This window comes from Erpetoichthys calabaricus, chromosome 12, assembly GCF_900747795.2.
Source record: "Erpetoichthys calabaricus chromosome 12, fErpCal1.3, whole genome shotgun sequence".
NCBI classification, from domain to species: Eukaryota; Metazoa; Chordata; class Cladistia; order Polypteriformes; family Polypteridae; genus Erpetoichthys; species Erpetoichthys calabaricus.
The window spans coordinates 7,509,012-7,526,455 of NC_041405.2; the positions used below are offsets into that span (position 1 = coordinate 7,509,012).

A 17,444-nucleotide genomic window follows, 5' to 3' on the forward strand; every position below is an offset into this window, starting at 1 on the left:
AGTGGACCATCTTAAGTGCCTTTGATATGTTAGTAAAATGACTTGTGAATAGAAAAACTCACAGATTTGATGTCAAAGTACGCAATACAAAAAGAAAAATGTCTCACTAAAGCCACCTCTGGCCACTCCAAAGTGACATTATTTTAGCAGGTTGCATTGCAGAGATGAATGGCCACCTTACTGATGCTTTTTATGTGTTACTAAAACACTAAAACACACAAAAGAAGCTTTTAATAAGCTCTTGTTGCACAACTGAGTAAAAGATTCATTTTTGCAGTGTGTAAAGTTTTGCCCATTTATTTATTTTCTAAGCAAGTTTAACGAGAAATGCATTCTATTAGAATCTACAGAAAAAAATAATATATATTTTTTGTTATTGTGTACATTATTAAAAAGGAATAATTAGCATCAGCAAAATATCTGCAAAAGAATAAAAGGAAGGTCTGCCTGTATGTAAAACATTTGACAATGGTATAACTTTTCTTATTTTTCTCTGTTAAATGTTCATCTATATAGTTTATTACAATTGGCCATTACTTGTTATATCAATTTAAAGTATCTCTCCCAAACCATTTTTAACAAAGCCGTAGTATCTTAATACATTTATTGAACTTGCTAAATGTGCAAGCATATGGCAAGTATTTTAACTGAATTCTTGAACTGTTACATAAGACATAAAGCTCAAATACAGCATATGCCAATTTGAAATAAAGACAGTTTTAATTCCATTTGTTTTTAACTATTAATATAAAAAGAGAGAGAATAAGGGAGAAAGTGGTGAGATTATGGAAAGAAAAAAAAAATGACACTTACCTGAAGTTTTATTAGAAGATCTTTTCCCTCCGGAAAGATTTACTTCTGCGTATGTTATTTCTGTAGCCATGTCTGAACACTGCCCGTGAGAAGGGGCAAAAGATTCTACTCAGGAAATGTGCTCATAGCTGTAGAAGTGTATTTACTGCCATAGCCACAAAATGAGGTACCATTTGCATGCTTCAGAATATACAGTATAGCAACTAACAGAAAAATATTTATGTGAAGTCAATTTGTTTTGTTAATTATCTGTGAAAAAAATGTATAACCATATTGCAGTTAGCTAAACAGAGCCTGATGGACTGAATGGTCTTGTCTGCTTGTGAGATTTATGCTCTTAATATATTTTCTTAACACCTCATTTGTACACATAACCAGCACTGTAATCATTTTTAAAAGGTTGGTTAAGAGCAGCAAGATGTATTGGAAAAGAATTTAAAAATATGCATTACTTAAGCAGCACCATAGAATTTTTAATTCATTATCAATGTCGTGAGAAGTCAAGCACAATGACACCTTTTATTGGCTAACTAGAAAGATTACAATATGCAAGCTTTGGAGGCAACTCAGGTCCCTTCTTCAGGCAAGATGTATATGTACTGTATATATACACCGTTGTACCGTTTCAGCAACAGTAACTGTTAACACTTTACCATCATTCAATACATTTTCACAAATCTGAGAATAAGCATTAATTGTGCATGAAGCTTTTTTTTAATGGTTTTATCTAACACATTACATCTCTCAGCTACACAAAAATAAACAAACAGAAAAGAAAATGGAAATGATAATGGAATAATGGTGTTGGAATAGCTTTTAAGGACTGTGACTACATTTTTATTGGGCTTAAAGGCATCTTTTTAAAATAAGTTTAAGGCTAAACACATAATAATAATAATAATTAATAATAATAATAATAATAATGGGTGGCATGGTGGCACAGTGGTAGCGCTGCCGTCTCACAGTTAGGAGACCTGGGTTCACTTCCTGGGTCCTCCCTGCATGGAGTTTGCATGTTCTCCCCGTGTCTGCGTGGATTTCCTCCCACAGTCCAAAGACATGCAGGTTAGGTGCATTGGTGATCCTAAATTGTCCCTGGTGTGTGTGTGTGTCCTGTGGTGGGCTGGCGCCCTGCCCAGGGTTTGTTTCCTGCCTTGTGCCCTGTGTTGGCTGGGATTGGCTCCAGCAGACCCCAGTGACCCTGTAGTTAGGATATAGTGGGTTGGATGATGGATGGATGGATAATAATAATAATAATCCCTGCATTTAATGTTTAAAAACCAGGTTGCTTGTTATGACAATAAATTATATATTTTTCTTTCATATGTGCAGGACACGCTGCAAGCTCATAAAGAAGAAATGAGCAAAAGAAAGTATACAAAAGTATGAAATTATTTGTTTTCTCCCTATCTTAGGTTTTTCACACTGCCTTCTTTGGATAATTTGAAGGAGGCCTTTTATTAACGCATGATGATCAATTTTGGATTCCCCCTGAAAGGTGCCATGCGAGTTGCTCAAACTCAAACTGGAGAGCTGTTACGGTACGAAACTGTCTTCCTGTAACCCGAGTTGTTACATTTTCTTCTTTACTTCTGGTTAAAAATCTTTTTGAGCTATTTTCATCTTTCTTTTTGTTTTTCTCTTTTTCTCATTCTCAGTTTTTTTCAAAGACTTGTCTTACATTATGTATTAACCAAAGTCCGTTTATAATCTCAGGACAACAAGTAAATGGCACAATACACTTAATCAAAGTAGTTTTTTTTTTTGTTTTAGTAATTTATATCATTTAGTTACCATCTTGATCATTTAGTTTGGTTTAGTTGTCAGCAAAGCAAACGTTGCAGGTAAATTTCTAAGAAAAAAAAAAATATTCTTGTCACCTAAAATGTGATGAGTGGAAACTTGATTCCAACACGTGATATTGCTAATGCCATAAAGAGTGTTGTGGTTTCACATATCTCATTTGATTTATTGTAAAACATATCTTGTCACAGGAAGTGTGTAAACAATTAACTGCTGGACTTACCTTTATAACCTTAGCTGAATTTTTTATTTCTTTTCTGATGTCTTCCCCAACACAAATTTTGTTTAAGGGACAAATGAGTAAAAATAATCTATAGATGTTTGGTGGTCACCAAAAAACTTAAACACTGGAGTACTGCTTCAAAAGCATCTTGATGGTGCTGACATGCTAAGCCCCCTCTTTCTGCAATACATGCTGGTAGGACCAGTAATCAAAATCACGAGTCATCAGCTTAGTGCAGGGGTTCTCAACCTGTGGCCCGCCTATCATGAATGTGCGATCCCAGATAAGCTCCTGGATGTTACTGACACGCAATCGCAAATCCTCCACACCTTTATGACTGAAAGGAATGGAGAGGCTTATAATCTGTGTGTCATTCAAATCAGATTATTGGGACATTTTACAATGCCTCACCAGTGTTTTGCATGGACCATAAATTTCAACTGTCATGGGTAAAAAAAACAATTTCAAATTGAGTACAATTGCATGTCTTTACTTGGAATGCACAGGACATTCTCAAGTGTTTGCAAGAATTCTTGCAGTCCCATCCTGTGTTGTCCTGCTGCTCTCCTGTTGTTTTCTCACATGCACTGTTTTATGGTTTAGAACCCAGTGAAAATGTCTCCAAACAACCAGGAAGGACAAATAGTCATCTGATTTACTCCTTTTTCTGCAACCCCTTCCAAGTCGAAGAACGATCATTCAAGTTCACTAGCTAGCTAACTAACTAGTTAACTAAATTCTAGAGTTGGGCCAATCGGTAAGTACAAAAACCATTTATTGTCTCACTAGCTTGGCCACTCATCAAAGATGGGTTGAAATCTATATGATCAACACAGACCTCTGCGTTAACAGTTGTGGTGCACCATGCAATGCATTTGTCTTTGTTATATGCTGTTTGATATGGGATTTGCAAAAGCAATATTAGTGTTTGTGATGCACCATCTGTTGGAATCACAAATGCAATGCATTTTATACTACAAATATTTGTGATGCACCATCTGTGGAAATGACAGGGATGTGGAAACTGGATTGACACCCACACAGAGAGACACAGACACATATCCATTTATTAATGTTGATTCAGGGTGTATTAATTAAGGACAGCTATATGGAGAATCAAATTATGTTTTGGACATGTTTCATGGTCAGTAGTCTGCAATCGCTATCGCAATTGGCTATAATAGTTTATCTCCTCTAGACAGTATCAGAAAGGCCATTGATGTAAGCATTTCTTGTTGTTCTCATTTCTCATTGTTCAATGCTCTTCTTCATTGGTGTTTTTATGTTTACTATATCTGATTAAAAAAAAGAGACATTGCTATTATTACAGGTTAATATTTTATGTGCAAGCCTAACATGTAGTGTCCTTTTCATTGAAGCAAATTGATTTCTTATTGTGCAGCCTATTTACCTTAGTAACATCAAAGCTGTTAAAAATATAAGAAAAAAAAGTTTAGATTTAACCGATGCACTAAAAGAGGCTAAAGTTAATGAACCCCATAATGGAAGTGGCTATTCGACAAGAGTCTTGAATTGAGAAAGAAGCGTTGCGGTCTTGTTCTGCATGTCTGTTCATATTTGCTGCTTATTTTGCGTTTGTACGGAGGGCTAAGAAGCTTGAACTTTGTGATGTTCTGTTGAATTGCTGTGTTTAGCACTTCAAGAACTGAATAGTGTAGTAATTATGATTTTTTTCTGTTTAATTCTCCTATTTCTTGTGCATTTTGTTCACATTTTATTGCCTTCCTTTAGTACATACAGTTAAAAGGTATGTGCTTAGGCTTTGTTGTATTTGTTTCTAGTTTAGGACAAAAAAATAACTGGCCACGGTTACGTCAAGACAATTTTTTTTTTAAACCAAAGAAAATAATTGGGAAGAAAGTACACTTATACTGGGGTTTGGCCATTTTCTTAATTTTGCATATGTTGAAACAAACAGCATTCATTAAAAATTATGATTAATTTGAACAAATTGTAATAGTAAATTGCTCCTATGGGTCTTTATTTCGATTGTAAGAAAATGGATTTGGGCTTTTGGAGTTCTGTACAATATTACATTTGATTTGTCCTTGTTTGTGTATGGGGGCACCAGAGGTGATGATGCCAGGGGCACCATAAAAACTATGCAAGCAGGGCCAGATTAAGACCTTTATTTAGTTTGCATTTCATCAAACATTTAAGCAACAGCTTACTTCCTTTTTATATAATACTAGAGGGTTCGCACCTCGCTCACTTCACTCGCCAACCCCCCCGGCCTGCGCTACGTGCAAGCCACTTCACGTCTCTGCCGCTCGCGTTGTGAAGAGGGGGGCTGAACGCACCCCAGGGAGACGTGGTCGCTCCTCCGAAACCCCCTCTTAAACGGTGACACAATGGGAAACAAGTACAGTTTTTTTTTTACCTCCTCTTTGCTCGATAAACTGCTGCTGCTGCCGTGCTGTGTGATCTGCATCTTGCACGGCGCTTTGAACATTTAAAACCCTGAACAGCAGCTGTCCTACTCTTTGTCTTTTATTTCTCATCTCACAGGAAGTGAGTTCTTGATATTTTTTACTTTATAATTTAAAAACGGAATAAGAATCTGAAAATCTAACAACATCACATTAAAATTTGGTAAATTCTGAAAAGAATGATACCAAACATATATATGTAGGTTTGAAAATAAACCCAACAAAAAACGTGTCATAAAAAGTCACATAAAATCATTGCACAAAATCGTTGCACTTTTAGGCTTAGGATTTTATATGTATAGAGTAGATTAAAATATGTGTTTACTTTCAACTATGTACTTAAGTGTACAGTGTGACTACTAGGGGGCATTGCAGCACCCTAAACACAAATTCCAGTACAGTATAATAAAAAGGTTTGTTTTCACCAAACACTTTGCACAAAGGCTTCAAAAGTGGCATAAACCAAACACAACGCAATTCTTTGTCTTTCTTCTTTATCTCCTCCACACCTAACAGGTGAGCTTCATCTGACCTCCACATCTAACTGCAACCCACCTGGATGAGATCAAGTGGTCTCTTTTATCTTGGACCCGGGACTGTTTCCTGTGATAGGCCATGCCCAATAGAATTACTTCTGGGTCAATCAGAAGTCTCAAAAAAGTAGGGATTGTGAATACCATCAGCTCCTCCTGACGGCCCCCACGGGACCCAAAAGGGCTGCCTTACTGGACGACAGGTCCCAGTATGCCCTACAGGCACCCATGTGGGATTCCTAACCCATGGAGACTGCCACCTAGCATTTTGGGGGAGAAAATATTCATCTGTGTTCATCTTCCCCAGCCCTTCCATTGCACTGAACAAGGATTTTTACCTGGCTAGGATGCTAATCTGTGTGTGCCATCCGTTAGGAAGTTCACTCTTGACATTACAGTTGACATTAAATGTGATATAGAAAATTTGGGCACTTTACATCAGCTGAAGAGCACCTGAAATTCATATAATGCTCCCTGCATCGTATCAATGACAAGTGCACATTTTGGAATCATTTTTATTCATTGCTTTGATGTCTTTAAACAATTCTTCTCATTTTATATTAGGACCAGGGACACTAAAACTAATAAAAGATATTGAAACTAACAGTAGTACATCCCTCTAGATATTGTCCAAATAAAACAACAAAGTAATCTTTACCCTGAAAAAAAATGTAAACATGACAGTGTTTTTTAGATTATTACCGTATATACTCATGTATAAGTCGGGTCTTGAAATCCAAAAAATCAATCATAAAATCAGACCCCTACTTATACGCCTGTTCAAAAATGCCTAACCCTAATTTCATGCCTCCTCCAATCTCACATAAGTTTCTCAAACACATCGAATTTTGTTGCAGCAGCGTAGTTACCAATTTCTTTTGCTACTTCAATGACGTTTAATTTAAAACCAGCTTCATATTTTCTTCTGATCAAATGCTCCATCGTAGATAAGGGATGCTCTTACGATAAAGGTGTATGAGGGTGGTGAGATACAAACAAAACTAAACAGTGCAAATGTCGCTTTGGAATAGTTCAGGTATTACCGTGTGGTGATGTAGGCACAATAGAGAGAGAGAGGTCGGTCAGGAGCACACACTTATACAGCGAATTGCTGCACCCACATAGAAAAAAAAGGCTGTGTGCTCCATGGTTACTCTCTCAGTTGGCCACTAGCATGTCGTAATCTCTTGGACTAATAGCATGAGTTTTCCGCATTCAACTTATACGACCGACATTATAAAATACCAGCAAATTATACTGTAAAATCAAGTCCTGACTTATCCGTGGGAGAACTTATCTGTGAGTATATATAGTAATCATCTGCACTGGTCTTTGGAAGCTTGCTGGTTCAAATCCTGCTGTTGCCAGAAGGGATCCTGCTCCATTGGGCCCTTGAACAAGGCCCAGTAAATTGTTCCGGGGTGCTGTACAATGGCTAACCCTGAGCTCTGACCTCCAAAGATCATGCAAAAAGATATTAAATCAAATGAAAATGTGTGTGATCACTGTTAAATTCCATATGGAGAGAGGCCTTTAAGTTTGAAATGCATGCTACAATGGAACATAGAAAAGAAACAGAGAGAGAGAGATTGTCACCAAATTCCAGACAAGATGTCTACCATTCCCACTAAAATTGGCAGATACAGAACCTCTGCAGAAGAAAAGAAAATTCTAAAGCATCTACGCCCCCAGAATTGAAAAGACATGCCTATGGCTTTAGATTACTGATAAAATTCCGAGGGCATGCAGTGCACAAGTCTGAGGTATTTTGCGAGTGCAATATGTAAGCATTAAGTAATATATACGTTCAAAATATAACACATGCTTATCAAACAAGTAATCTAAGTCCATATTATTGTGACTGAGCCAAACTGACATACAATGCAAATGATCTAGTAGCGCAAATTGAAAATAAATTACAGGTGGCACATATGGGCTGAGGCAGTACGGTGGCACAGTGGGTAGCGCTGCTGCCTCGCAGTTAGGAGACCTGGGTTCACTTCCCGGGTCCTCCCTGCGTGGAGTTTGCATGTTCTGTGTGGGTTTCCTCCCACAGTCCAAAGACATGTAGGTTAGGTGCATTGGCAATCTTAAATTGTCCCTGGTGTGTGCTTGGTGTGTGTGTGTCTGTGTGTGTCCTGTGGTGGGCTGGTGCCCTGCCTGGGGTTTGTTCTTGCCTTGCGTCCTGTGCTGGCTGGGATTGGCTCCAGCGGACCCCCGTGACCCTGTGTTAGGATATAGCGGGTTGAAAAATGACTGACTGACATATGGACTGATGTCACTTAGAGCAAACTGCTGATTTTGTTTGCACTTCTTTAATATCAAGGTGTGAGCCAAAAGCCTGAAGTTTAAATGTACTGTTCAGCAAACTTAAAGACAGCATATCTGAAGTGAAAAACATTTAAGCTTACAACTCATGTGGTTTGCATTTTGTTTATAATAACTTACCTTTGGAAAATAAAATCATTCACTGATAGAGAGATTCACCGAGTCTACATACGTGAACAGAATGTCGCTGTTGATGAATCACTTACTGATTTGACAATGACAGTGCGCATCTTGTACAGTTACTGACCTGGCAGGATCTGTACTGAACAACATGTTAAGTTTATTAATTTTTTAAGTGCCTGGGAGTAAAACTAAAATGCTGATTGTTTTTTATTGTAATTTATACATTTTTTTTTTTTTACTAGATTTATATTGTCACAGAGGACACTGATTGGCTGGCAGCCCAGCCAGTGATGATGGTTCCTCATCCAGCCAGGGGACGCCTTTATCATGAGATGGATGAAGGGATGCAGTGTCCCAGGCTCATATGCTCTTGCAGTGTGCTAGCTGGCAGCATTCCTCTGGTGCAATCTCCCATATACACATCTACAGGGCTTCATGGGAGTGGTAGTGCCAAGGGGCAGCCATGCTGGGTTTTCTGGGAGCCCCCAGGGGTGCTGCAGGAAGGACCATTCCTTGTTTTACTAAAGTTTCCAACTGGCCTGAAAGTTCTTTCTGAATATACTGTGATGGCACCGGAAGTACTCCTGATGTTCCAATATAAAGGAAGCCACAACACCTCAGAGACATGAAGTTGGGTGTGAAGGAAAGAAAAAGCTTACCTTGGAGGAGTGGTGGTGGAGAAAAAGAAAATGAAGAAAAAAGAAAATAAAATGAAGTTGAGCTGTGCTGTATTTTGACCAAAGAAGCCTGAATGAAGGTATTGTCTAAATTAAAAGCACTTTATTTGAACTGGGACTGTTGTTGCGCAATTGTGTCTGGGGGTGGTCAGTGGCACCACCTACAGGCCACAACGTTCATAACTGATATTGCAAAATTGGTGCCAGAATTATTGTTTTTAAACATTTTTGTGCCCTTTCTCCTTCTCTTTAGTTCTATCTCTCTAAAAATAGATACTTGAAGGCTAATACTGTCTTTGTAATGAACATATGACATATGATGTCTCTGCTCAGTATTTACTTGCTGTTCTTGCGTTATGCAGTGATAGCTATAAAGTATAATGTAAGAAGTGACATTGCACCTGCTCCTTATTTCAGATGGTGTTTCTGTGGCTGCCCATCCACCTTTTGCTTGCTCTCACTCACTGCTTGTGGACAACTTGCTTGGAAAGACCAGCACCAAAGCAATCCTTAAAAATATTCAGGGAAAAATAGGAAAAAAAATTCTTAAAGAGGGTGGGAAACCATAAAAAAATGTTTAAGATGTATTATTAAAAAAAGCACTTTAACCAACACCACAAAGAAACAAGCAGACCCAAAAACTGGTGTAAAACTGATTTATCCAAAGCTAACAATTCTAATTCACAGTCCAATGCTTAAATCCAGAAAAACAAAGAATAAAAAATGCCAGAAAATCTACTGAACTACTCACAACAAGGAGAAGGACCTGAGCTTCTGCTTGTAATATACAGACATAGGCAGAGGGCAGTTGTTCAGATCATACACAACAGTTCAAGAGCCTCTACATAAAGGAGACTGGGCACATAACTAAACACAGTAACAGAAACATTGATAAAATATATACATTATAAACAAAAAGCTTAATTTACACAATAATTAAAAACTAACAAAAAGATCACAATAAGTAAAAATATATGTAGCCTTTTCAGTATTAACATGGCTTTTTGTTCAGAATACATTGGGTACATTTACTGGCAAGATGTACATGTAACACACCCAAAACAGAAATTAAATAAAACTCACAAGTTTACAAATTTTACTTAGCGTTACTGTAACAGCACAAAGTAATTGATTTGTTGAACACTCAACCTCAAGTTATCTACATACATATTTTCTTTTATATATACAAAAAATGAATATGTAAAACATATTTTAAATACAAGTTTGGGAAATATCCCTACAATTTAAAATGGTCTACCTTTCTGGGCTTATATTTCAATCAATATTCACAGAGGAAAAAAATACATATATACACACGCATGAATAGTAAAAAAAAAAAAACTCCAGACCCCCAAAAAAGGCAGTTTAAAAAAAAAAAAGGCAGTCAGGTCCACCTGCAGACTCCCTAAGGAGGTCCATCTGGGTCACCCGATTCTGATTTGATGGATTTGAAGTTGTGATAAACGTAGTGGTGGACTTACACATTTGTAACCTGGAAAAAGTCTTTTGTTAATTTAGATTATGACAATGCGTACATTGTCTCAATTTGTTGTGTAGTTTGCTCAAATAGATCTCCTTTATCTGCAGGGACTGTTTGCATGAAGATCTAACAGTTATTAAAAAATGTCAAAAAGTTCCATAGGGTGTACTTACTTTCTCACATGGCTGTACATAAAGGATGATGACTAAAAAAAAAAATAGTGGCACATCTAGTTGTAGCTCGTATGTTGTACATAAATCTGCAGTGTCCACCTGGCACTTCTGCCACACTCCACATCAATATCCTCTGCAAACTTAGGACAATCACAGTGCAGTGCTGGTAATGATAATATCTTTGTTCATGATCGATAAATTCAATGTTTTCTTTAATTATTTTTCTTCTTTAAGCTACCAAATACAAAGAGATGGACATCCACCAGTTCAGTCCTCGAAAACTTCCAAAGCCTAGCTTTTGTGCCCTCATGTTCAGTCAAATGAATGAATGCACCTGCTCAACACCTCTTCATGCTTCACATTATCATGAAAGTCAAAAAACAATCAAAACAATTCCTTCATAAGCCCCCTTGATTTTAGCACGTGCTTTCTGTGCTCCGTGTTTTTCCCTGTGCCATTACATCCTTCTTTTTATTTTTTCCATTTTCCCCAATGAACACTGTGTGTTGGTTAACCATCCACATGCTTCAGTTACATTTCTTTTTATAATATTAGCAACAATAACCAACCAAATAAATGAAAGCAACAGAATTATACCATACAGCACAATAGCTTAGATTGCCATCGCTTTGTTCATACAATCGTCAGACAAGTGATGGTTCCTTGCGAATCTTTTTGGATACCCACCAAATTAGTATTTTTAAATTTGTGGAATTTGTATATTAACTTTTCTTATTGTTTGTTATTTTTCTTGTAATAAAATGGCAGTGTGCTGACATCATTATCAGTATATTCTTGTCTGTATTCCATAAGACCAACTTCATCGAATCCTCTCAAAAGAAGTCTGGAAACAATGAGGAAGGACTTAAGAACGTCTCTGCCCAGCAGGGTCTGGGTGGTCTTTTGGCTTTGGAACCCCTGAAGATTTAGTTTTTTTTCTCCAGCTTGACTGGAGTTTTGTTTTTACTGTCCTCTTGAACATATGAACTTATCTGATTCATCTTTAGAGACTTACAATACAATACTGTATATAAGGATACTACCCTTCTACTAATTTGTATAGATTTATTTTTTCTTTGTTACTTATTCATTAATATCCTTCCCTAATCTTATTTGTTTTTACTTTTATTGTAACTTTCTTTTTGACATCTTGTCAAGTACTTTGTGCTGCATTGTTCAAATGAAAATGTGCTATAGAAATACAAGTTGTTGTCTGCATTTCACCATTCTAATTTATGGTTACTATGGTGACTTGAAGATCACAGAATGCGTCGTTTCATTGCAATCTGCCATTATAAATTGATGGTGCACAGTAGCATTTTATTTGCTCATTGGATCTTTTACTGTGGGTTAAGAGAAAAAGAGCAGTTAGTGTTTTTAGGCTTTTGACTCTACACCATTTTTGTTCTTTTCATTTCTATGTGATCACTTTCTGGTGTGGTCATAACACTGTGTTCAAATGTTCTTCAAGCTAGTCAAACAATAATGTGAAAACTAATATATAAAAATTGCTGCAAAATGTCCAGTAGGGATTTTAGACCAAATATTGAAAAGGAAACTTCACAAGTCAATTATTAAATTGCATAAAAAAATAAACTTTCTAATTCAGAAGACACCACTCAGACCTTGACTTCTTCAGAAGGTTAATAGGCTAAACTGACCCAATGTCATCTTCAGCCACAGTTTAAATGATGATAAAGCATCTGCTTTAGTTACATGACTGGCCTGTTGACTTCATACTCCCACTGTATTCTGTGCGGATGAGTGATATGGAATTTTGCATCTGGTATGAACTTCTCAGTTTCAGCTATGAACTTCATGCAGGGGTTTCAATGAATCTGCAATAAAAAGAAAACAAAAAAATTAGCTCATACACACTGAGCACGTACATCACCAGTATGTGTTTTTTTTTCATTCCAATACTATATATCTTATGATGATACTACAAGTTTGTAGCCTCAAGGCCTTACCTACCTGACATGATGACTATTGCCTTCTTCCGTTTGGTATTGTAGTCTTGTTGGTATTTCTGTAGTCTCTCCAAACTCATTCATCATGTTGGCCCCATCTGTAAGAGAGCTGAACATCTCCACTCAGTGAAAATTAGAACTATATGTTCTTTTGTTACGGCATTAATTTTAAGCTATACTGCTTTGTTAAGCAATGTATTTCAATTTGTCATTTCCTACCTGTGCTTTCTTTTCCTTTTGATCCTCCAAGTCTGCTTTTTTACACAGCATTTCTCTTCGTAAAAACAGCAGAGATTTTGGAATTTCTTGCACACGTATGGCACAAAGACAACACCAATTATGATAGGAAGCAAAACTACAAGTACTAGGATGGAAAAAAATAAAAAATTATACAATATACTGATTATTGAACAGACAATAGAAACAAATTGGATGCCAATAGCACTTATCTCTTTGACAGCTGACTTTTCTAAACTCAAAACTACAGTTCCTGTTATTATTTACAGTTCTATTCAGTGTCAAAAAGGTACTTTAAATAAGAAATCTTGTGTTAAACAGACAAAGCTGCAATGCTAAACTGAAAATTATGATCTATAGTAGGGATGGGCAAAGTCGTTCCTGGAGGGCCGCAGTGGCTGCAGGTTTTTGTTCCAACCCAAATGCTTAATAAGAAGCGCTTATTGCTCAAGTAATACTTCTGCTTTGCTTTGGTTGTCTCGCTCGTTAAGATTTTGAAACCCTTATTACTTATTTTAGTCTTAAACAGATGTAGTCTTGGTTTTTAATTGCTCCTTATTAGCAATAAGATACAACTAACAAAAGAAACCAGCAGTTCTCCATTTTGCTTGTTTCCATTTACACCTATGTGTATTTATCATGCACTATTTGGATTAATGCAGGGCCCCGGGGGTGGATGAGATACGCCCGGAATTCCTCAAGGCTCTGGATGTTGTAGGGCTGTCTTGGTTGACACGTCTCTGCAACATCGCATGGACATCAGGGACAGTGCCTCTGGATTGGCAGACTGGGGTGGTGGTCCCCCTCTTTAAGAAGGGGGACTGGAGGGTGTGTTCCAACTACAGAGGGATCACACTCCTCAGCGTCCCTGGAAAAGTCTATTCGGGGGTTCTGGAGAGGAGGGTCCGTCAGATAGTCGAACCTCGGATTCAGGAGGAACAGTGTGGTTTTCGTCCTGGTCGCGGAACAGTGGACCAGCTCTACACCCTTAGCAGGGTCCTGGAGGGTGCATGGGAGTTCGCCCAACCAGTCTACATGTGTTTTGTGGACTTGGAAAAGGTGTTCTACCGTGTCCCTCGTGGAATCCTGTGAGGGGTGCTCCAAGAGTATGGGGTACCGGACCCCCTGATAAGAGCTGTTCGGTCCCTGTACGATCGGTGTCAGAGCTTGATCCGCATTGCCGGCAGTAAGTTGAACCCGTTTCCAGTGAGAGTTGGACTCCGCCAGGGCTGCCCTTTGTCACTGATTCTGTTCATAACTTTTATGGACAGAATTTCTAGGCGCAGCCAGGGTGTTGAGGGGGTCCTGTTTGGTGGGCTCAGGATTGGGTCACTGCTTTTTGCAGATGATGTTGTCCTGTTTGCTTCATCAGGCTGTGATCTTCAGCTCTCTCTGGATCGGTTCGCAGCTGAGTGCGAAGCGGCTGGGATGGGAATCAGCACCTCCAAATCCGAGACCATGGTCCTCAGCCGGAAAAGGGTGGAGTGCCCTCTCAGGGTTGGGAGCGAGATCCTGCTTCAAGTGGAGGAGTTCAAGTATCTCGGGGTCTTGTTCACGAGTGAGGGAAGAATGGAGCGTGAGATCAACAGGCGGATCGGTGTGGCGTCCGCAGTAATGCGGGCTCTGCATCGGTCTGTCGTGGTGAAAAAGGAGCTGAGCCGCAAGGCGAAGCTCTCAATTTACCAGTCGATCTATGTTCCTACCCTCACCTATGGTCATGAGCTATGGGTAGTGACCGAAAGAACAAGATCGCGAATACAAGCGGCTGAAATGAGTTTCCTCCGCAGGGTGTCTGGGCTCTCCCTTAAAGATAGGGTGAGAAGCTCAGTCATCCGGGAGGGGCTCAGAGTAGAGCTGCTGCTCCTCCGCATCGAGAGGAGTCAGATGAGGTGGCTTGGGCATCTTATCAGGACGCCTCCCTGGTGAGGTGTTCCGGGCACGTTCAACCGGGAGGAGGCCCTGGGGAAAACCCAGGACACGCTGGAGGGACTATGTCTCTCGACTGGCCTGGGAATGCCTTGGGATTCCCCTGGAAGAGCTAGAAGAAGTGGCCGGGGAGAGGGAAGTCTGGGCATCTCTGCTCAAGCTGCTGCCCCCGCGACCCGACCTCAGATAAGCGGAAGAGGATGGATGGATGGATGGATATTTGGATTAATTAAATAAGTGAATAAAGAGTGAAGCACTGAGAATTACTCGTCTGTTTTAGACTTCATATCATTTGGATCATTTTCTTAGAAAGGAAAACAAAATCTAGGATATGAGAATGACCTGACATTGCAGAGTTAAAGTACTAACAAGCCATGAAATGTAATTACTGACAAGGATTGGTTTTTAATTAAGCAACTGGGTTGGAACAAAAACCTGCAACCACTGCGGCCATCCTGGACTGACTTTGCCCAGCCTGATCTATAATGTACTACTATATAGTGAAACCTCTTCTCTTCTAGTTTCTCAAAAATTACAATGGATGTTTATTCATTATTCCTTAGGATGGGGGTCTCCAACTCCAGTCCTGGAGAGCTACTGTGGCTGCAAGTTTTCATTTTAACTCTTTTCTTAATTAGTGACCAGTTTTTGCTGCTAATTAATTACTTCCCTTTGTTTTAATTGACTTTTCTTGAGAAATTTGGTGTGAAGTGAGCCAACAGATGACCAATTAAGTTGGGGCCTCAAACTCCAACCAACTTCACTGCATTCAGTTTCTTAATTTGAAACCAATTCTGTTTGCTAATTAAACCCATTATTTAATTCCATGGCACTCATTCTGCCATGTTGATTTTGTTTTTTAAGAGCGCTGGCTGTCAAAATGTATTGTGGACCTGAGCAGATTGACATTACTTAGGCCTTCACCTTTCTTTATTTTCAGTTATTGTGTGATGGACACAGGTTGTTGTTTATGTGTTAGTTCATTTTGTGTCTTAATATTGTTTGGTTGCTAATTAAGGAAGAAAAGAAATAATTAAGGGGCCAGAGTCTTAAGTTGTGCATCAATTAAAATTAAGGCGAAGAGTTAATTAGCAGCAAAAATCTGGTCACTAATTACAAAAAGGGTTAGAATGAAAACCTGCAGCCACAGTAGCTCTCCAGGACTGGAGTTGGAGACCCTTGCTAGGAACCCATTTCACACATAGAGGCTTGGATTTCACACATAAGTATCCTAGAAAGTTTTCCCATTTTTTCAGATCAAGATCTAATATCTTTTTTCTGGAAATCCACCATCTCATCCTATGAATGAACACACACATAAAAAAGTGATAAATCTTGCTCACAAACATCATAATGGCTACACATAAGATGTGCTCAATGACAATTAACTAAGCAGTAGAAACATGACCAATAACATAAGTCTGATTAGCTCAATACTGGACAGCATGGCAGTACAGGTGTTAGTGGGTCCAGAGTCCTGGGCTAAAATCCCAACCCAGGCCTTGTCTTTGCACGATTTCCCCATGTGTAGAGCATTTCTGTAGGAACTCCAGTTTTCTGCCCCACAATTTCAAAGATGTGTGTTTGTGTTTGTGTATGTGTTTGGTTTTTTGGTGATTCTAAATTGGCCAAGTGCGAGTATATGCCTGAGTGGGCCATGTGGTAGACTGTAAATTATTATTGTTAAAATACACTTAAAATTGGAAAAAAGGAATGGTGCACTCGGGAGGCTGTGGAATTAAAACTGAAATGCCATTCATCTGAGTGAATTAAGCATGGGAACTCTTGTTAGTTTACTGTATATGGAGTTCTACAAGCTGTTGAAGGAAGATGTGTAGCCCTAACATAATGTGTCGTGGCTCCTCTAGGACATCTGGGAGGTCCCCTTGCTCGGACTTCACCATGTCATCTCTATGGTACTATAGATGTGAAGCAGCACCCGGGACTGTTACAACCCCAGGCCTTCATTACATCATCTAGGATCTGGAAACGAGTTTAGGGTCTAGGCATAAAACCCCATTAGAGCAGTCAGCTTAGAGTAGCAAGGGAGGGTTGGACAAGAGTTCAACTGGGAGGAGAAAGAAATCCCAGAGAAGAAGTGTGATTTCTTTACTAGGTGAACTGGGTGTGGGTGAGGATAATTTATAAATACTGTACAAGATTAAGTGGGCCAATCACCCCACAGGGTGTATAGGGTCCCCTGTTTGTTTAGGCAGGTAGTAAGGAACAGGTTTTTTTTTTAATATTCCTTTGTTATATATGCTGTAATTATTCCCTTCTGTTTGAATAAATCCTTTTCTTTGTTGTATTTTGTGACATTGTGTTATTGTACAGGTTTAGGGATAACTTGTATGCACCCCCTACAGACCACAACAAATGGCACTATATTTACAGAACTGAACTGTAACATATTTTAGGAGTATTCTGTACAAAAAATAATAATAATTTGTCATTTATTATTATGCTAATGATAAAAATTCTTTAGTGGCCACACTATGTTACCATCAGTCCATCATTATCTTTACTTAGACAGCTACCTTACAAATACAAATGGTAAATTGTTTTAATCAATTAATTTCATATTAGTTTAATTATCAATGAAGCCTGTTGTACTTCTGAACAACATTCATTGATATGTTTGTATCAGTGCTACTTAAAATGGACTACAATTCCTAGCACCCACTGGGCAGTTTCAGCTGTTGCCACGG

At 38.6% G+C, this 17,444-nt stretch overlaps 1 protein-coding gene across 1 annotated transcript in view; it reads right to left on the bottom strand.

Annotated features, from left to right (window-relative positions):
- Positions 1-9,537: 9,537 nt before the first annotated feature.
- Positions 9,538-17,444, bottom strand: part of LOC114661800 (uncharacterized) — a 36,110-nt gene continuing 28,203 nt past the window's right edge. Inside the window, exons 6-8 of the mRNA XM_028815002.2 lie at positions 12,793-12,937; positions 12,578-12,682; positions 9,538-12,441 (exon numbers count right to left, since the gene is read on the bottom strand). Coding sequence (XP_028670835.1) covers positions 12,420-12,441; positions 12,578-12,682; positions 12,793-12,937 — 272 coding nt within the window. The 3' untranslated portion in view covers positions 9,538-12,419. The remainder of the gene's footprint in view (positions 12,442-12,577; positions 12,683-12,792; positions 12,938-17,444) is intronic.